Below are 20,972 nucleotides of genomic sequence, written 5' to 3'. Positions count from 1 at the left end.
GGGACCCTCTGCACACATAGACAACAGCCACCCTCGAAGCATCGTTACCCATCGCTCCACAAAAGCCGCGGCCCTTGCAGAGCAAGGGGAACAACTACTTCAAGGTCTCAAAGCGAGTGACGTCACCGATTGAAACGCTATTAGCGCACACCCCGCTAACTAGCTAGCCATTTCACACCGGTTACACTACAACCTGTTAGAATTATTATATGCTCATATTCTCTGTCTGTATTGAATAGTTTATCATCTGGTCAATCTAATAGGAGTGACCTACTATTGGAGGTATCAATGTTATCATGGAGAATTGAGAGAATGTGTGTAGTAGTGAGATTCTGCTGGGTCCCAGCACATTCGGGTGTGGAAGGGAATGAAATTGTAGACCAGTTAGCTAAAAGAGCCTTGAAACTAGATATAATTGATATGAATGTTCCTCTGGGTAGAGGTGAGGCCAAATGTAAGATCAGAGCCATTTTGATAGATGTGTGGCAGAAGAGATAGGACTCTGAGCACCGGCATTTATATGCCCTACAAAGAAAGGTCGGTGGACCAAGATTCAAAGGTCAGATTAGAAAAGACGAAGTGGTGTTTGCTCGATTGCGCTTAGGACATTGAACATTGAACTCGTCATTACATCTGGTTGGCAAGCATGTGAATTGGTTCATGTCTGGAGTGGAGCATGTGTTGTTATATTGTTGTAAGTATGTTGAAGAGAGGGACAGATTGAGGTTGGAGGGGTTTGGAAGGCATTTGGGGGATGGGGAAGGGTCTATTAGAAGTGAGTAGGGCTCTTTTTTTTTATTTTCTCAGACGTACTGAGTTAAAGGTAGGAGGATTTAGAAATGTTGTAAACCGTGATTGACCACACACTCCAGCACAGTAGGTGGCGGCATGCACCTTTAACGTTGGTTTGCGGATTGCCATTATATCATAGAAGAAGAAGAACGAATCGTTTGCAAACTGCAAGTAACTATTGGCGAGGTAAGATGGCGGCGCCAGAGGTGCAGGATTTATCTCAGGCGCAGACTGAAAAACTCCTTCAATTTCAGGTCGTCAACCTTTATTCGGCTTACAGTAGTTTATATATAACTCCATATTAATGTATGTTTAGATATACGATGGAAATGGTTTAATATAAATCACGTTATGAGTGTAAAACTGCTTTTTGACAATATAATTTCGATACCCCTAGCGCCTCGGTTAACTAACTAACCAGTTAACGTTATCTAACAACACACCAATTATTTTCTCTACAAACTATTGTCTTGAATTGCTTGTCCGTTCCCGACAATTCCCCCAAAGAATCACATCAGCAAACTTCAATCAGTGTATGGTGAATTAGAAAATACATTTTTGAACTTCAGTTATCTTGCAGGACTTGTCTTAGCTACTTACAACTAACGTTAGCTAGCTAGGCTAACGACAGTTGGCTAGCTAGGTCAACAAAGCTAACGTTACTTAGTTAAACTGTTCGCTGGAAGATGGTTTGAGAGTGATCATCAGACACAACTGTTATGGCACATGACAGGGTAGTTCCTAGTAAGGCCCCCTCTGTTTCATCCAGACCCAAGATATGGAAATGTCCTGAATAAATTCGTTGAACCTACCATCTGTACATTCTCACCTATCAATTGGAGATTGGTCCAGTCCCGTGTACACTAGTGTTAGATCTGAGACTAATGATTTCTGGATTTGATTTCAGGACTTGACAGGTTTGGAGTCTATGGACCAATGTCGTCGCACATTAGAACAACACAATTGGAACATCGAGGTAAGAACTGTCAACCCCATAATACATGAATGGCTCTTTTGTTGTTGTTGATATGGGCCCTGAAGACCACAAAATACACAGGACATCATGCACAATAATTTCTCAGTGGTTGCACTGTTATGAATGAGTTACATACAGTGCAGTAATATATATCATGTGACAAATGTTGCCTTAAATTCATCATGATCTCTGCTCTTTGAAATGGTCATGGTTTAGTCTTCCTGTGCTGTCCAAGTTGAGATCAAATGGATAATGTGTGTGTGTGTGTGTGTGTGTGTGTGTTCCCAGGCTGCGGTGCAGGACAGACTGAACGAGCAGGAAGGAGTTCCTAGTGTGTTTAACCCTCCGCCGTCCAGACCCTTACAGGTCAACACAGCAGACCACAGAGTGTATAGTTATATCGTCTCCAGGCCACAACCCAGAGTACGTACACAGATTCTCTTTCTCTCTTTCGTGTGTTCTTCTCTTTGCTCATATGTCACTGGTAAATTGTTCTTGCATCTCAACTTTAAAGGTAGACTCTGCAATATGACATTCGCATACACCGTGGGGCAACCTTCTGCTTACAGAAATCAAGTCCATAACTGAAATCATCCAGCTGACAGCTGTAGTATTCTCATTGAATCTTTCCACTGTTCTGATCATCATGTGTCATCTGGTCTTTTTCTTACTTTTTCAGGGATTAATAGGATGGAGTTACTACATGATAATGCTACCTTTCAGATTGACATATTACACACTTCTGGACATATTTAGGTAATACAAAGAAACTGTATTTGGCCATCAGTTTCCCTTTATAAACATGAGCTGCCTGACGTTTCTATATAAAGGTGACTGATTGGTTCCTCCTCCCCAGGTTTGCCCTGCGGTGGGTCAGGCCAGACCCTCGTGGACGCGTCACAGACCCCGTGGGTGACGTTGTCTCCTTCATCCATAGTTTTGAAGAGAAGTACGGTCGATCGCATCCAGTGTTTTACCAGGGAACATATAGCCAGGTGTGTTACTCAGGTTCCCCAGTCCAGTTTCAATCTCAATTTGGGATACTAGTATAGTACCTTGACCATCCACAAGAAGTATATTGGAACGCAAAAAGTTGACACACGCCAAGTTTTATTTTATTGAACAACCGACTAAATGGTTTTAAGGAAGCGGATGTTCCAGAATCCATATAGGTTCAATCCATTTAGAACATACTTTTGTTGATGTAGTGTATGTGCACACCTGCTCGTCCAACATCTCATTCTGAAATCATGAACGTTAATATGGAGTTGGACCCCGTTTGCTGCTATAACAGCCTCCACTCTTCTGGGAAGGCTTTCCACTAGATGTTGGTTCATTACTGCGGGGACTTGCTTCCATTCAGCCACAAGAGCATTAGTGAGGACGGGCACTGATGTTGGGCGATTAGTCCCGGCTCACAGTCAGCGTTCCAGGCCAGTCAAGTTCTTCCACACCGATCTCTATAAACCATTTCTGTATGGAACTCGCTTTTTGCACAGGACATTGTCATGCTGAAACAGGAAAGGGCCTTCCCCAAACTGTTGCCACAAAGTTGGAAGCACAGAATCGTCTAGAATGTCATTGTATGCTGTAGCGTTAAGATTTCCCTTCACTGGAACTAAGGGGCCTAGCCCGAACCATGAAAAACAGCCCCAGATCATTATTCCTCCTCCACCAAACTTTACAGTTGGCGCTATGCATTGGGGCAGGTAGCATTCAGATTAGTCCGTGAAGCATGATTCATCACTCCAGAGAACGCGTTTTCACTGCTCCAGCGTCCAATGGGGGCGAGCTAAACACCACCTCAGCTGACGCTTGGCATTGTGCATGATGGTGATCATTGTGTGCTGCTGCTCGGCCGTGGAAACCCATTTCATGAAGCTCCCAACTAACAGTTCTTGTGCTGACGTTGCTTCCAGAGGCAGTTTGGGACTCGGTAGTGAGAATTGCTGTCGTGGACAGATGATTGCTACGCGCTTCAGCACTTGGCGTTCCCGTTCAGCTTGTGTGGCCTACCACTTCGCAGCTGAGCCGTTGTTACTTCTAGACGTTTCCACTTCACAATAACAGCACTTACAGTTGACCAGGGCAGTTCTAGCAGGGCAGAAATTTGACGAACTGACTTGTTGGAAAGGTGGCATCCTATGACGGTGTCATGTTGAAAGTCACTGAGCTCTTCAGTAAGGCCATTCTACTGCCAATGTTTGTCTATGGAGATCGCATGGCTGTGTGCTTGATTTTTATACACCTGTCAGCAATAGGTGTGGCCAAATCCACTAATTTGAAGGGGTATCCTCATACTTGTGTGTGTGTACATATGATGTACAGTTGAAGTCGGAAGTTTACATATACCTTAGCCAAATATATTTAAACTCCGTTTTTCACAATTCCTGACATTTAATCCGAGTAAAAATTCCCTGTCTTAGGTCAGTTAGGATCACCACTTTATTTTAAGAATGTGAAATGTCAGAATAATAGTAGAGAATTAATTATTTCAGCTTTTATTTCTTTTATCACATTCCCAGTGGGTCAGAAGTTTACATGCACTCAATTGGTATTTAGTAGCATTGCCTTTTAAATTGTTTTATTTGAGTGAAATGTTTTGGGTAGCCTTCCACGAGCTTCCCACAATAAGTTGGGTGAATTTTGGCCCATTCCTCCTGACAGAGCTGGTGTAACTGAGTCAGGTTTGTAGGCCTCCTTGCTCGCACATGCTTTTTCAGTTCTGCCCACAAGTTTTCTATAGGATTGAGGTCAGGGCTTTGTGATGGCCACTCCAATATCTTGACTTTGTTGTCCTTAAGCCATTTTTCCACAACTTTGGAAGTATGCTTGGGGTCATTGTCCATTTGGAAGACCCATTTGCGACCAAGCTTTAACTTCCTGACTGATGTCTTGATGTTGCTTCAATATATCCACATAATTTTCCTTCCTGATGATGCCATCTATTTTGTGAAGTGCACCAGTCCCTCCTGCAGCAAAGCACCCCCACAACATGATGCTGCCACCCCTGTGCTTCATGGTTGGGATGTTGTTCTTCGGCTTGCAAGCCTCCCCCTTTTTCCTCCAAACATAACAATGGTCATTGTGGCCAAACAGTTCTATTTTTGTTTCATCAGACCAGAGGATATTTCTGTAAAAAGTACAATCGTTGTCCCCATGTGCAGTTGCAAACCGTAGTCTGGCTTTTTAATGGCGGTTTTGGAGCAGTGGCTTTTTCCTTGCTGAGCGGCCTTTCAGGTTATGTCGATATAGGACTCGTTTTACTGTGGATATAGATACTTTTGTACCTATTTCCTCCAGCATCTTCACAAGGTCCTTTGCTGCTGTTCTGGGATTGATTTGCACTTTTCGCACCAAAGTACGTTCATCTCTAGGAGACAGAACGCGTCTCCTTCCTGAGAGGTATGACGGCTGCGTGGTCTCATGGTGTTTATACTTGCGTACTATTGTTTGTACAGATGAACGTGGTACCTTCAGGCGTTTGGAAATTGCTCCCAAGGATGAACCAGACTTGTGGAGGTCTACAATTTTTTTCTGAAGTCTTGGCTGATTTCTTTTGATTTTCCCATGATTTCAAGCAAAGACTGAGTTTGAAGGTAGGCCTTGAAATACATCCACAGGTACACCTCCAATTGACTCAAATGATGTCAATTAGCCTATCAGAAGCTTCTAAAGCCATGACATCTTTCTCTGGATTTTTCTAAGCTGTTTAAAGGCACAGTCAACTTAGTGTATGTAAACTTCTGACCCACTGGAATTGTGATACAGTGAAATAATCTGTAAACAATTGATGGAAAAATGACTTGTGTCATGCACAAAGTAGATGTCCTGACTGACTTGCCAAAACTATAGTTTGTTAACAAGAAATTTGTGGAGTGTTTGAAAAAACGAGTTTTAATGACCCCAACTTAAGTGTATGTAAACTTCCGACTTCAACTGTCTGTGTAACTTGGTTGATAGCTGGTAGTGTTATATGTTATGTTTGTTTCCCCCCCTGTAGGCATTGAATGATGCCAAACGTGAGCTTCGCTACTTGTTAGTTTACCTCCATGGAGAGGACAACCAGGATACAGACCAGTTCTGTCGGTAGGTCCCATAACACAACATATGATCCATTTACACGAGGCCAACATACACAAACAGAACAAAACCCCTTTTTTGAGGGAGTTTGTTTTATCTAGTTAGAATTCCGCTTCTGTTGGTTTGAATATTTATTCAGTCGATTGGATGGGAGGTATTCCTTGCTCGTTTCCATATCTGTGGCATGCTTGGTATTATTCATGTCTTCCCCCTCTTCGTTATTAGTATAAATGATTTGATATTTTCCCCTGGTTTATATTCATGTGTTTCTGTTTCCATCTTCCTCCAGCTCCACGTTATGTACAGAGGAGGTCATGACCTTCCTCAACACCCGGATGCTGTTCTGGGCCTGTTCCACCAGCAGGCCTGAGGGATACAGAGGTACACATCGTCTACTCTTGCATGCTGTCTTCACTACCTAGATCTCCTAGAGCTGGAGATACATTCTACAAAGAGGAACTGGCCTAATTATTTTACTCGTTGCTGTAAATGAGGATGTGTTCTCAGTCAGTCTGATCTGGTTAACCTTTCTCGCCCATTCTGCTGAAAAGGCAGCGCGTGAAATTCAAAAATATTTTTTAGAAATATTTAACTTTCACACATTAACAAGTCCAATACAGCAAATGAAAGATAAACATCTTGTGAATCCAGCCAACGTGTCCGATTTTTAAAATGTTTTACAGCGAAAACACAACATATATTTATGTTAGCTCACCACCAAATCCAAAAAAGCACAGACATTTTTTCACAGCAAAGATAGCTTTCACAAAACCCACAAATAGAGATAAAATTAATCACTAACCTTTGAACATCTTCATCAGATGAGTCATATGACATCATGTTATACAATACATTTATGTTTTGTTCGATAATGTGCATATATATATATATATATATTTAAAAAATCTCAGTTTACATTAGCGCATTACGTGCAGTAATGTTTTGATTCCAAAACATCCGGTGATTTTGCTCATAATACTCATAATAAACATTGATAAAAGATGCAAGTGTTATTCACATAATTAAAGATAAACTTATCCTCTATGCAACCGCTGTGTCAGATTTCAAAATAAACTTTACGGAAAAAGAATAATCTGAGAACGGCGCTCAGAGCACAATCCAGCCAAAGAAATAGTCGCCATTTTGGCGTCAACAGAAGCTACAAAAACACTATAAATATGCACTTACCTTCGAGACTGAAAGTTTCTGACGACCACTCAGTAAAATAGCTCCTATGAGCCCCTCCTTTATAGTAGAATCATATAACCAAAATCTAAAGACGGTGACATCTAGTGGAAGCCCTAGGAAGTGTTTGCTTATCCATAACTATATGGGGTGTCATTTGGCACTGTTTTGAAAATCGAGTTCTCACTTCCTGTTTGGAAGTCTTCTCAGGTTTTTGTCTGCCAAATGAGTTCTGTTATACTTACAGACATAATTCAAACAGTTTTAGAAACTTCAGAGTGTTTTCTATACAATAGTAATAATAATATGCATGTATTACCTTCTGGGGCAGAGTAGGAGGAAATTCCGTTTGGGTACGCAATTCGTTCAAAGTGGAAATGCTGCCCCCTGTCCATAACTGGTTTTAAATAAGGTTAAAGATAAAAGTCAGTCATCCGTGCTGGGAATTTAGGATGATTTTTCGTCAGTCCCCTAAGATATGAGGAGGAATCTCTTTATTTCAGTGTTGTTTTAATCTGTGTTTGGTGTGTGTCTGTACCTCAGTGTCCCAGGCGCTGCGTGAGAACACTTTCCCCTTCCTGGCCATGATCATGCTGAAGGACCGTAAGATGACGGTGGTGGGACGTCTGGAGGGGCTCATCCAATCAGAGGACCTCCTCAATCAGCTCACCTTCATCATGGAGGCCAACCAGACCTACCTGATGTCTGAACGCTTGGAACGGTAAGGGACTGATCCTACCTGATGTCTGAACAGTAAGGGACTGACATGGACTGATTGCAGATCTGTGGTTTCCAATAGCAGGCCATCTGGCACTTCAGACAAACTCAAAAAGTACGTGAATCGTTTTTTGTATATGAAACCCAGGTTTGAATGCTTATTTTACTTATATGAAAAATAATGTGGAGATGTTGTCCGGTCCTGGAGATGTAGTGTGGTGACGTCTCCCGTACGTCCGTCTCTGGTCCTGGAGATGTAGTGTGGTGACGTCTCCCGTACGTCCGTCTCTGGTCCTGGAGATGTAGTGTGGTGACGTCTCCCGTACGTCCGTCTCTGGTCCTGGAGATGTAGTGTGGTGACGTCTCCCGTACGTCCGTCTCTGGTCCTGGAGATGTAGTGTGGTGACGTCTCCCGTACGTCCGTCTCTGGTCCTGGAGATGTAGTGTGGTGACGTCTCCCGTACGTCCGTCTCTGGTCCTGGAGATGTAGTGTGGTGACGTCCGTCTCTCGTCCTGGAGATGTAGTGTGTCTGGAATTTGAATTAGACCTCAGAAACTGGGTTAATGGAACGTGTGTGTGTGTGTGTGTGTGTGTGTGGGGGGGGGGGGGGGTGTTCCAGGGAGGAGAGGAACCAGACGCAGGTGTTGCGGGCGCAGCAGGACGAGGCCTACCTGGAGTCGCTGAGAGCCGACCAGGAGAAGGACCGGAGGAAGAGGGAGGAGCAGGACAAGGTTCAGGCGGAGGAGGAGAAGGTCCGGCAGACCGTCCTGGCCGAGGAGAGGAGGAGGAGGGTGAGGACACTTTGATACTGTCTGTCCTCTTTCTCTGTCTTATCAATCTTTTTGTCTCCTCACTCACGCTCAGTCTGTCCTCTCTGACTTCTCTCTCTGACTACATTTAAAATGTTTTTTAATCCTTTGTTGTTGCCAGTTTGACTGTGGCTAAATAATTATGTTATTTTTATACTTTTTTTTTTTTAAAGACGCTGGACGAAGAGAAGGAGCGCAAGTCAGAATGTCTTCCCCCCGAGCCCCCAGCAGACGACCCCGACAGCGTCAAGATAGTTTTCAAACTGCCTAACGACACCAGAGTAGAGAGGCGGTTCCTCTTCCAGCAGTCTCTGACGGTAAGACACAGTCTGACCGTACGAACACGGCTCTGCTCGGTAAGACTGTCTGACCGTACGAACGCGGCTCTGCTCGGTAAGACTGTCTGACCGTACGAACGCGGCTCTGCTCGGTAAGACTGTCTGACCGTACGAACACGGCTCTGCTCGGTAAGACAGTCTGACCGTACGAACGCGGCTCTGCTCGGTAAGACAGTCTGACCGTACGAACGCGGCTCTGCTCGGTAAGACAGTCTGACCGTACGAACGCGGCTCTGCTCGGTAAGACAGTCTGACCGTACGAACACGGCTCTGCTCGGTAAGACAGTCTGACCGTACGAACGCGGCTCTGCTCGGTAAGACAGTCTGACCGTACGAACGCGGCTCTGCTCGGTAAGACAGTCTGACCGTACGAACACGGCTCTGCTCGGTAAGACAGTCTGACCGTACGAACGCGGCTCTGCTCGGTAAGACAGTCTGACCGTACGAACGCGGCTCTGCTCGGTAAGACAGTCTGACCGTACGAACGCGGCTCTGCTCGGTAAGAGACAGTCTGACCGTACGAACGCGGCTCTGCTCGGTAAGACAGTCTGACCGTACGAACGCGGCTCTGCTCGGTAAGACAGTCTGACCGTACGAACGCGGCTCTGCTCGGTAAGACAGTCTGACCGTACGAACGCGGCTCTGCTCGGTAAGACAGTCTGACCGTACGAACGCGGCTCTGCTCGGTAAGACAGTCTGACCGTACGAACGCGGCTCTGCTCGGTAAGACAGTCTGACCGTACGAACGCGGCTCTGCTCGGTAAGACAGTCTGACCGTACGAACGCGGCTCTGCTCGGTAAGACAGTCTGACCGTACGAACGCGGCTCTGCTCGGTAAGACAGTCTGACCGTACGAACGCGGCTCTGCTCGGTAAGACAGTCTGACCGTACGAACGCGGCTCTGCTCGGTAAGAGACAGTCTGACCGTACGAACGCGGCTCTGCTCTGTAAGACAGTCTGACCGTACGAACGCGGCTCTGCTCGGTAAGACTGTCTGACCGTACGAACGCGGCTCTGCTCGGTAAGACAGTCTGACCGTACGAACGCGGCTCTGCTCGGTGAGACAGTCTGACCGTACGAACGCGGCTCTGCTCGGTGAGACAGTCTGACCGTACGAACGCGGCTCTGCTCGGTAAGACAGTCTGACCGTACGAACGCGGCTCTGCTCGGTGAGACAGTCTGACCGTACGAACACGGCTCTGCTCGGTGAGACAGTCTGACCGTACGAACGCGGCTCTGCTCGGTGAGACAGTCTGACCGTACGAACGCGGCTCTGCTCGGTAAGACAGTCTGACCGTACGAACGCGGCTCTGCTCGGTAAGACAGTCTGACCGTACGAACGCGGCTCTGCTCGGTAAGACAGTCTGACCGTACGAACGCGGCTCTGCTCGGTAAGACAGTCTGACCGTACGAACGCGGCTCTGCTCGGTAAGACAGTCTGACCGTACGAACGCGGCTCTGCTCGGTAAGACAGTCTGACCGTACGAACGCGGCTCTGCTCGGTAAGACAGTCTGACCGTACGAACGCGGCTCTGCTCGGTAAGACAGTCTGACCGTACGAACGCGGCTCTGCTCGGTAAGACAGTCTGACCGTACGAACGCGGCTCTGCTCGGTAAGACAGTCTGACCGTACGAACGCGGCTCTGCTCGGTAAGACAGTCTGACCGTACGAACGCGGCTCTGCTCGGTAAGACAGTCTGACCGTACGAACGCGGCTCTGCTCGGTAAGACAGTCTGACCGTACGAACGCGGCTCTGCTCGGTAAGACAGTCTGACCGTACGAACGCGGCTCTGCTCGGTAAGACAGTCTGACCGTACGAACGCGGCTCTGCTCGGTAAGACAGTCTGACCGTACGAACGCGGCTCTGCTCGGTAAGACAGTCTGACCGTACGAACGCGGCTCTGCTCGGTAAGACAGTCTGACCGTACGAACGCGGCTCTGCTCGGTAAGACAGTCTGACCGTACGAACGCGGCTCTGCTCGGTAAGACAGTCTGACCGTACGAACGCGGCTCTGCTCGGTAAGACAGTCTGACCGTACGAACGCGGCTCTGCTCGGTAAGACAGTCTGACCGTACGAACGCGGCTCTGCTCGGTAAGACAGTCTGACCGTACGAACGCGGCTCTGCTCGGTAAGACAGTCTGACCGTACGAACGCGGCTCTGCTCGGTAAGACAGTCTGACCGTACGAACGCGGCTCTGCTCGGTAAGACAGTCTGACCGTACGAACGCGGCTCTGCTCGGTAAGACAGTCTGACCGTACGAACGCGGCTCTGCTCGGTAAGAGACAGTCTGACCGTACGAACGCGGCTCTGCTCTGTAAGACAGTCTGACCGTACGAACGCGGCTCTGCTCGGTAAGACAGTCTGACCGTACGAACGCGGCTCTGCTCGGTAAGACAGTCTGACCGTACGAACGCGGCTCTGCTCGGTAAGACAGTCTGACCGTACGAACACGGCTCTGCTCGGTAAGACAGTCTGACCGTACGAACGCGGCTCTGCTCGGTAAGACTGTCTGACCGTACGAACGCGGCTCTGCTCGGTAAGACAGTCTGACCGTACGAACGCGGCTCTGCTCGGTAAGACTGTCTGACCGTACGAACACGGCTCTGCTCGGTAAGACAGTCTGACCGTACGAACGCGGCTCTGCTCGGTAAGACTGTCTGACCGTACGAACGCGGCTCTGCTCGGTAAGACAGTCTGACCGTACGAACGCGGCTCTGCTCGGTAAGACTGTCTGACCGTACGAACGCGGCTCTGCTCGGTAAGACAGTCTGACCGTACGAACGCGGCTCTGCTCGGTAAGACAGTCTGACCGTACGAACGCGGCTCTGCTCGGTAAGACAGTCTGACCGTACGAACGCGGCTCTGCTCGGTAAGACAGTCTGACCGTACGAACGCGGCTCTGCTCGGTAAGACAGTCTGACCGTACGAACGCGGCTCTGCTCGGTAAGACAGTCTGACCGTACGAACGCGGCTCTGCTCTGTAAGACAGTCTGACCGTACGAACGCGGCTCTGCTCGGTAAGACAGTCTGACCGTACGAACACGGCTCTGCTCGGTAAGACAGTCTGACCGTACGAACGCGGCTCTGCTCGGTAAGACAGTCTGACCGTACGACCGTACGAACGCGGCTCTGCTCGGTAAGACAGTCTGACCGTACGAACGCGGCTCTGCTCGGTAAGACAGTCTGACCGTACGAACGCGGCTCTGCTCGGTAAGACAGTCTGACCGTACGAACGCGGCTCTGCTCGGTAAGACAGTCTGACCGTACGAACGCGGCTCTGCTCGGTAAGACAGTCTGACCGTACGAACGCGGCTCTGCTCGGTAAGACATGTCTGACCGTACGAACGCGGCTCTGCTCGGTAAGACAGTCTGACCGTACGAACGCGGCTCTGCTCGGTAAGACAGTCTGACCGTACGAACGCGGCTCTGCTCGGTAAGACAGTCTGACCGTACGAACGCGGCTCTGCTCGGTAAGACAGTCTGACCGTACGAACGCGGCTCTGCTCGGTAAGACAGTCTGACCGTACGAACGCGGCTCTGCTCGGTAAGACAGTCTGACCGTACGAACGCGGCTCTGCTCGGTAAGACAGTCTGACCGTACGAACGCGGCTCTGCTCGGTAAGACAGTCTGACCGTACGAACGCGGCTCTGCTCGGTAAGACAGTCTGACCGTACGAACGCGGCTCTGCTCGGTAAGACAGTCTGACCGTACGAACGCGGCTCTGCTCGGTAAGACAGTCTGACCGTACGAACGCGGCTCTGCTCGGTAAGACAGTCTGACCGTACGAACGCGGCTCTGCTCGGTAAGACAGTCTGACCGTACGAACGCGGCTCTGCTCGGTAAGACAGTCTGACCGTACGAACGCGGCTCTGCTCGGTAAGACAGTCTGACCGTACGAACGCGGCTCTGCTCGGTAAGACAGTCTGACCGTACGAACGCGGCTCTGCTCGGTAAGACAGTCTGACCGTACGAACGCGGCTCTGCTCGGTAAGACAGTCTGACCGTACGAACGCGGCTCTGCTCGGTAAGACAGTCTGACCGTACGAACGCGGCTCTGCTCGGTAAGACAGTCTGACCGTACGAACGCGGCTCTGCTCGGTAAGACAGTCTGACCGTACGAACGCGGCTCTGCTCGGTAAGACAGTCTGACCGTACGAACGCGGCTCTGCTCGGTAAGACAGTCTGACCGTACGAACGCGGCTCTGCTCGGTAAGACAGTCTGACCGTACGAACGCGGCTCTGCTCGGTAAGACAGTCTGACCGTACGAACGCGGCTCTGCTCGGTAAGACAGTCTGACCGTACGAACGCGGCTCTGCTCGGTAAGACATGTCTGACCGTACGAACGCGGCTCTGCTCGGTAAGACAGTCTGACCGTACGAACGCGGCTCTGCTCGGTAAGACAGTCTGACCGTACGAACGCGGCTCTGCTCGGTAAGACAGTCTGACCGTACGAACGCGGCTCTGCTCGGTAAGACAGTCTGACCGTACGAACGCGGCTCTGCTCGGTAAGACAGTCTGACCGTACGAACGCGGCTCTGCTCGGTAAGACAGTCTGACCGTACGAACGCGGCTCTGCTCGGTAAGACAGTCTGACCGTACGAACGCGGCTCTGCTCTGTAAGACAGTCTGACCGTACGAACGCGGCTCTGCTCGGTAAGACAGTCTGACCGTACGAACGCGGCTCTGCTCGGTAAGACAGTCTGACCGTACGAACGCGGCTCTGCTCGGTAAGACAGTCTGACCGTACGAACGCGGCTCTGCTCGGTAAGACAGTCTGACCGTACGAACGCGGCTCTGCTCGGTAAGACAGTCTGACCGTACGAACGCGGCTCTGCTCGGTAAGACAGTCTGACCGTACGAACGCGGCTCTGCTCGGTAAGACTGTCTGACCGTACGAACGCGGCTCTGCTCGGTAAGACTGTCTGACCGTACGAACGCGGCTCTGCTCGGTAAGACAGTCTGACCGTACGAACGCGGCTCTGCTCGGTAAGACAGTCTGACCGTACGAACGCGGCTCTGCTCGGTGAGACAGTCTGACCGTACGAACGCGGCTCTGCTCGGTAAGACAGTCTGACCGTACGAACGCGGCTCTGCTCGGTGAGACAGTCTGACCGTACGAACGCGGCTCTGCTCGGTAAGACAGTCTGACCGTACGAACGCGGCTCTGCTCGGTAAGACAGTCTGACCGTACGAACGCGGCTCTGCTCGGTAAGACAGTCTGACCGTACGAACGCGGCTCTGCTCGGTAAGACCAGTCTGACCGTACGAACGCGGCTCTGCTCGGTAAGACAGTCTGACCGTACGAACGCGGCTCTGCTCGGTAAGACAGTCTGACCGTACGAACGCGGCTCTGCTCGGTAAGACCAGTCTGACCGTACGAACGCGGCTCTGCTCGGTAAGACAGTCTGACCGTACGAACACGGCTCTGCTCGGTAAGACTGTCTGACCGTACGAACGCGGCTCTGCTCGGTAAGACAGTCTGACCGTACGAACACGGCTCTGCTCGGTGAGACAGTCTGACCGTACGAACGCGGCTCTGCTCGGTAAGACAGTCTGACCGTACGAACGCGGCTCTGCTCGGTAAGACAGTCTGACCGTACGAACGCGGCTCTGCTCGGTAAGACAGTCTGACCGTACGAACGCGGCTCTGCTCGGTAAGACAGTCTGACCGTACGAACGCGGCTCTGCTCGGTAAGACAGTCTGACCGTACGAACGCGGCTCTGCTCGGTAAGACAGTCTGACCGTACGAACGCGGCTCTGCTCGGTAAGACACAGTCTGACCGTACGAACGCGGCTCTGCTCGGTAAGACAGTCTGACCGTACGAACGCGGCTCTGCTCGGTAAGACAGTCTGACCGTACGAACGCGGCTCTGCTCGGTAAGACAGTCTGACCGTACGAACGCGGCTCTGCTCGGTAAGACAGTCTGACCGTACGAACGCGGCTCTGCTCGGTAAGACAGTCTGACCGTACGAACGCGGCTCTGCTCGGTAAGACAGTCTGACCGTACGAACGCGGCTCTGCTCGGTAAGACAGTCTGACCGTACGAACGCGGCTCTGCTCGGTAAGACAGTCTGACCGTACGAACGCGGCTCTGCTCGGTAAGACAGTCTGACCGTACGAACGCGGCTCTGCTCGGTAAGACAGTCTGACCGTACGAACACGGCGCTGCTCTAGTTAACTTACAGGTGGTAGCTTTAACTGTTGACTACCAGTGGAGCCTTGACTCCCAGTTCTACACAGCAAACGCCTAGTCGCTCTTCTACGTGTCGTGTCATTTGTAACAGTCTGATTAAACTGCCCTGGCAAATACCAATGGAACTTATGGCCTTGACAACAACAACAAAACATCTCTCCCTCTGTTTCTCCAGGTAATATACGACTTCCTGTTCTCGTTGAAGGAGACCCCGGAGAAATTCCAGTTAGTTACCAACTTCCCCCGCCGTGTTCTGCCCTGCCTTCCCACGGAGGAGCAGCCCAACCCCCCCAGCCTGAAAGAGGCCGGCCTCAGCCGTTCCGAGGTCCTCTTTGTTCAGGACCTGACGGACGATTGACACCTAGCTAACCCTCCAACATGAGCAAATCAGCTGTTCTGTTTTTACCTTGTTTCTAGCCCCCATTTTTTTTTTTTTAATGGCCGTTGTGCACTAGGGGTCACTGTCTGAAATAATGAAACAAAAACTCTGACCCTAAATAATTTAGCCAACCCGCCAGCCCTGATACTGTTTTAAAAGGAGACATGTTAACTCCTTGTACATACGTTGGATATTTAAAGAACAAGGCTGAAAAAGCACCGTTTTTTTTAATTTTTATTATTCATTATTCAATCAAAGTTGACTCTCTATAATGTAATTGTCCTGAGACGAACAAACAAGCGAGGATTGAGTTTCCGTACTGCCTGCGGTTTAGAACGACAACACAGTTCAACAAGAAGAGGGCCACAGCTTTCAGCATGTGGCTTTTACCTATCTCTAGTATAACAGTCTGCCTGTGGTGATTTCATAGATGCCTATTTCTCCTGTAACATCAGAACGGGCTGGTCATGTTTAAGATGTCATTTTCCAACAACTATAAATGAAACATTTTAAAACGTTGTGATGGTTTTGATAATATTCCTGGCTGTCAGTGCTCTTTTCCCCAGCTCTCTTGGTCGGATAAATCTCAGCCTTCCTCCCAGAATCTCTGCTAACCTTGAAGCATTGTCAGTTTTTAACGTTTTTGTAGATATGTGGGAAAACAAGTATTATGCTAATCTGAATAAATACACATGGCCAAAAGTATGTGGATATCCCTTCAAATTCAGCTATTTTGAGCATCGAGCACAAAGCCATGCAATCTCCATAGACAAACATTGGCCTTACTGAAGAGCTCAGTGACTTAACGTGGTACCGTCATAGGATGCCACTTTTCCAACAGTGTGTTTGTCCCATGCTTGAACTGCCCCGGTCAACTGTAAGTGTTGTTATTGTGAAGTGGAAATGTCTAGGAGCAACAACGGCTCTGTGGCAAAGTGGCAGGCCACACAAGCTAACAGAATAGTACCGCCGAGTGCTGAAGCACAAACAATCATCTGTCCACAGTTGCAACACTAACTACTGAGCTCCAAAATGCCTCTGGAAGCAACATCAGCACAACTTTTTGTCGGGAGCTTCAGGAAATGGGTTTCCATGGCAGACCAGTCGCACACAAGCCTAATATCACCATGCGCAATGCCAAGCGTCGGCTCGAGTGGTGTAAAGCTCGCCGCCATTGGACTCTGGAGCAGTGGAATCGTGTTCTCTGGAGTGATGAATCACGCTTCACCGTCTGGCAGTCCAACGGACGAATCTGAGTTTGGCGGATGCCAGGAGAACGCTACCTGCCCCAATGCATAGTGCCAACTGTAAAGTTTGGTGGAGGAGGAATGATGGTCTGGAGCTGTTTTCACGGTTCTGGCCCCTTAGTTCCAGTGACTCTTAACGCTACAGCATACAATGACATTCTAGACAATTCTGTGCTTCCAACTTTGTGGCAACAGCTTGGAGAAGGCCCTTTCCTGTTTCAGCATGACAAAGCCCCCGTGCACAAAGCGAGGTCCATACAGAAATGGTTTGTCGAGATCGGTGTGGAAAAACTTGACTGGCCTGAACAGATTCCCATCAAACACCTTTGGGATGAATTGGAATTCCGACTGCGAGGCCGAACTAATCCCCCAACATCAGTTGCCCGTCCTCACTAATGCTCTTGTGGCTGAATGGAAGCAAGTCCCCGCAGCAATGTTCCAACATCTAGTGGAAAGCCTTCCCAGAAGAGTGGAGGCTGTTATAGCAGCAATGTTCCAACATCTAGTGGAAAGCCTTCCCAGAAGAGTGGAGGCTGTTATAGCAGCAATGTTCCAACATCTAGTGGAAGGCCTTCCCAGAAGAGTGGAGGCTGTTATAGCAGCAAAGGGAGGGACCAACTCCATATTAAAGCCCATGATTTTTGAATGAGATGTTCGATGAGCAGGTGTCCACATACTTTTGATGATGTAGTGTATGTCTCATAAAATACTAGAGAGATCGCATTCCTTTTCTCTGCACAGTACGAGAGCCTAGGGCTCTGGTCAAAAAGAGGGCACTATATAAGGGAACCGGGTGGGACTCAATCCTGGCATTCATGACAACTCTAATGGTGATTACAGTGAAAACAGGCAAGGACACGGCTGTAATATTGGTATACATACATTTATTAGTGAACTACTCTCAAAATCAGCCACAACTATTTAAAAAAAAATATGATCGCACGACTCGGTAAAGCAGAACTAACAACTTTTCATTTTAAAAAAGTACAAATCTGAAAAAATGTCAATCAGTATACAGGTGTGTATATATAATACACTATAACTAGTTAAATGCTACAAACAATGATTCCAATGGAATGAAAAAATGATAGCATTCAGAATCTTTTCCCTATATATTTATATATAAGCATTTTTTATTTTTTTCAAATCCAAACATGGCAAAAATGAGGTAACTGTAAAATGTGCAAGTACCAAAGCAAACATCTGTTGTTTCTAATGCCCCTGGCCTGTTGGGTGGGAGACCCCCTAGAAGCTGGAGGGAGCCGTAGAATCAGTAGACAGACCACTATTCCCACCACGGCAACACATCATTGGAAAAACAGTGAATCTACGACGCAAACAAAGAAATCAAATCCTAAATAAATTATTTTTAGCTGGTTTATTATTGGAACAGCATTTTATTTTTATTTTTTTTAAAACATTTTTTTCCCCTTTTGCACCACACAAGCTGTGAGATTATTCATTAATTGGATTACAGAAAGACTACAAGATTCTATTTAAAATGTATTGTTTTTAAGTTACTTGACTTTACATGAGGTTTTCTGGTATTTGGGACAGAAGAAAAAAAATCACAATATGGTCATTAAAACCTGCCAAATAATGTTTAACCCCCCCCCCCCAAACCATGGTGCTAGTGTTTCAATAAGTAAATAAAAGGTATCTAGCACAGGATGTTGGTGGCACCTTAATTAGGGAGGACGGGCTTGTTGTAATGGCTGGAGCGTAAATCAGTGGAATGGTATCAAATACGTTACCATGTGTTTGACTCCGTTCCAGACATAATTACGAGCTGTTCTCCCCTCAGCAGCCTCTAAATGGTATCTAGATGTCAAATCTACATTGAGAGTTAGGAGGTTAATTAGTTTGACTAGCAAGTCTTCTTTAAAATGTAACTATTTTAAGGCTATTAGCATAGCAACATGCTCTAAGAATCCATCAGATCAGATCCTCATGTCAAACAGCATCATACCTAAAGCAGATCTATTGGTTTTTCACTATGGCTTTTTCAGTGAATGTTTATTATCTGAGGCAATAACAACATAGCATAACCAAACAACTTTAAAATCCAGGATTTCTCCCCAGTTCCAAGTCCAGGTAACTTTTTATTTTATTTTATAAAGCGTAATAAAATCTTGTAGTCCTTCGGTTGGGTTACAAACGTGTGCAGTACAACACATGGCAGTTTTCAGCTGAGCAGTAACGGAACTCCCTCTGAAGAACGGACCCGAAGCCAACTAGAGCTAGCTAAAAAAAAACAGTTGGGACTTGGTAGGACATGCATGCATATTGTGCACCGTTAAATAGTCCCCCATGGCTAGATATCTTTCACTGGAAATACACAAAAATTGGTTTTATTTTTTAGTCTTTTTTTAATTTTATTTTTTTAATCATGCAAACACCTTTTAGTTTTTAGGTAGGATAGTGTGCATCAACGGCACGTTTTAAAATGGGACCACAACCGTTATGTAAATATGCATGTCTGTACGTCGTGTGGTTGTTCAAGAACACAAACTAAATTTGTAATTATATGATGTAATATCCACTACACTCTGGCAAAAAAAACAACTATTTATTATTATTATTATTTTAATTGATTACATTAAAAATATGCGAGGCCTGAGGAAAACAACCAAGAAAATTCAAATCCACCACTAATCTTTTCATGGCATCTGTCAAATTAGAACAGACTGTTTTCCTTTTATTCTTATATACTGAGAGGCCCTGAGTGATTTTTTAATTTTTTTGTTTCAAACTCACAATATATGCCAGTGGACAGATATGTACACAGATTAACTCAAAGCTGTGGGTTTTTACTTTAAACTCATCAAGATGGCTTTTTCTTCTTCTTTAAAGGTGGTAACACATGTCACAAAGAGACTCACATTCGCTATAGAAAACATGGCAAGGTCCTTTTACACAAGAAAGCAAAGTGTCCATCCGAAAAGGTACATCTGCCTCGCAGTGCTTATTGGGGCAGTTTGGAGTAGAAAGGAGGCTCCCTACTCACACAACACTTACAAAAGACACCCGGACTAACATTTCGTTTTGGAAGTCAAAGATGAGCACAGAGACCCAAATGGCATGCTATTCCCTATATAGTGCACTAGCCACTACGGGCCCTGGTCAAAAGTAGTGCACTAGTTCCTATGGGCCCTGGTCAAAAGTAGTGCACTACTTAGGATACCATTTGGGACGCAACCCCTATAGATGTCTAACAGTGTATCACTCTACCAAACACCACTCCTCCCTCCCTCCATCTTTGTCTCCAACCCCGTCCTGTCCTGATCATCACTGTAAAAAAGTAGTCAGCTCAGCTGGGACAGAGCCAGAGCGTCTGTCTTGTCAGGTCACTAGAGATGTTTACAACAGGGAGTTAGAACATTCTTTTGTCTTCAAAAACAAGACGATTATCGAGAAGCTTTCACACCGAAGCTATGCAGCAGACAAACACTTCATCTTTTTACAACACCATTAGTTAGCACGGCCTAACAACAAGACCTGACCAAGTTAAGTTGCCTTTAGATTAGAACACATACCATTTAAATCACACACTTCCATGTTAGTGCTCTGACCTCGTCCTTCAACACGTTGTCTCTAAGATAGCTAAAAACCAATAAATAACACTATTTAAAAATTATACTCTTAAAAACAAGTGGAAATGACAAAGGGATTTTTTTTTTTCCTTTTTAAAGATTAGTAAGTAAATAGGGTTTGTGCTTGTCAAGGTCTTGAAGGCAGATCTGAAATCTTGAAAGAGTATATATATATATATATATTATATTGAATATTTGGCTCACAAACAAATAAATGCCTGGTTCTTCCAAAAACAGGAAGTAAAACTGTCCACGTTAAAACCCATCACTCATTGCACATACTGCTTTATGCAGCAGCAGTCAGCATGGGTGATACTGGGGTAGTGAAGCCCCCTCCCAGGGTCCCCCGCTCTGGGGTAGTGAAGCCCCCTCCCAGGGTCCCCCGCTCTGGGGTAGTGAAGCCCCCTCCCAGGGTCCCCCTCTCTGGGGTAGTGAAGCCCCCTCCCAGGGTCCCCCGCTCTGGGGTAGTGAAGCCCCCTCCCAGGGTCCCCCTCTCTGGGGTAGTGAAGCCCCCTCCCAGGGTCCCCCTCTCTGGGTGAGACAGAATTCCTTGTTTTTGTTTGCTTGTTGTTTTTCCATTTAAAATGACGTTTGATTAAAATATTGCTAGTCTGAATCAACAGTCTATGCAACCCCCTCAGCGCTGCCTGA

At 47.6% G+C, this 20,972-nt stretch overlaps 1 protein-coding gene across 3 annotated transcripts; it reads left to right on the top strand.

Annotated features, from left to right (window-relative positions):
- Positions 1-147: 147 nt before the first annotated feature.
- LOC120062571 (FAS-associated factor 2) lies at positions 148-16,018 on the top strand. 3 transcript variants are annotated; one of them, XM_039012644.1, is made up of 11 exons: positions 148-694; positions 1,700-1,768; positions 2,057-2,191; positions 2,448-2,524; positions 2,625-2,763; positions 5,772-5,857; positions 6,141-6,232; positions 7,580-7,757; positions 8,374-8,545; positions 8,737-8,880; positions 15,278-16,018. In XM_039012644.1, the coding sequence occupies exons 1-11, from the start codon at positions 677-679 to the stop codon at positions 15,458-15,460; spliced, it is 1,293 nt and encodes a 430-aa protein (XP_038868572.1). In that variant the 5' UTR covers positions 148-676; the 3' UTR covers positions 15,461-16,018. The 3 variants fall into 3 exon arrangements, with proteins under 3 accessions (XP_038868572.1, XP_038868571.1, XP_038868573.1); XM_039012643.1 differs by lacking the exon at positions 148-694 and adding an exon at positions 798-1,046; XM_039012645.1 differs by lacking the exon at positions 148-694 and adding an exon at positions 801-978.
- The last annotated feature ends 4,954 nt before the right edge of the window (positions 16,019-20,972 follow it).

The sequence above is a fragment of the Salvelinus namaycush genome, chromosome 17 (genome assembly GCF_016432855.1).
Source record: "Salvelinus namaycush isolate Seneca chromosome 17, SaNama_1.0, whole genome shotgun sequence".
NCBI lineage: Eukaryota > Metazoa > Chordata > Actinopteri > Salmoniformes > Salmonidae > Salvelinus > Salvelinus namaycush.
This window is presented reverse-complemented; position numbering and strand designations above follow the sequence as displayed.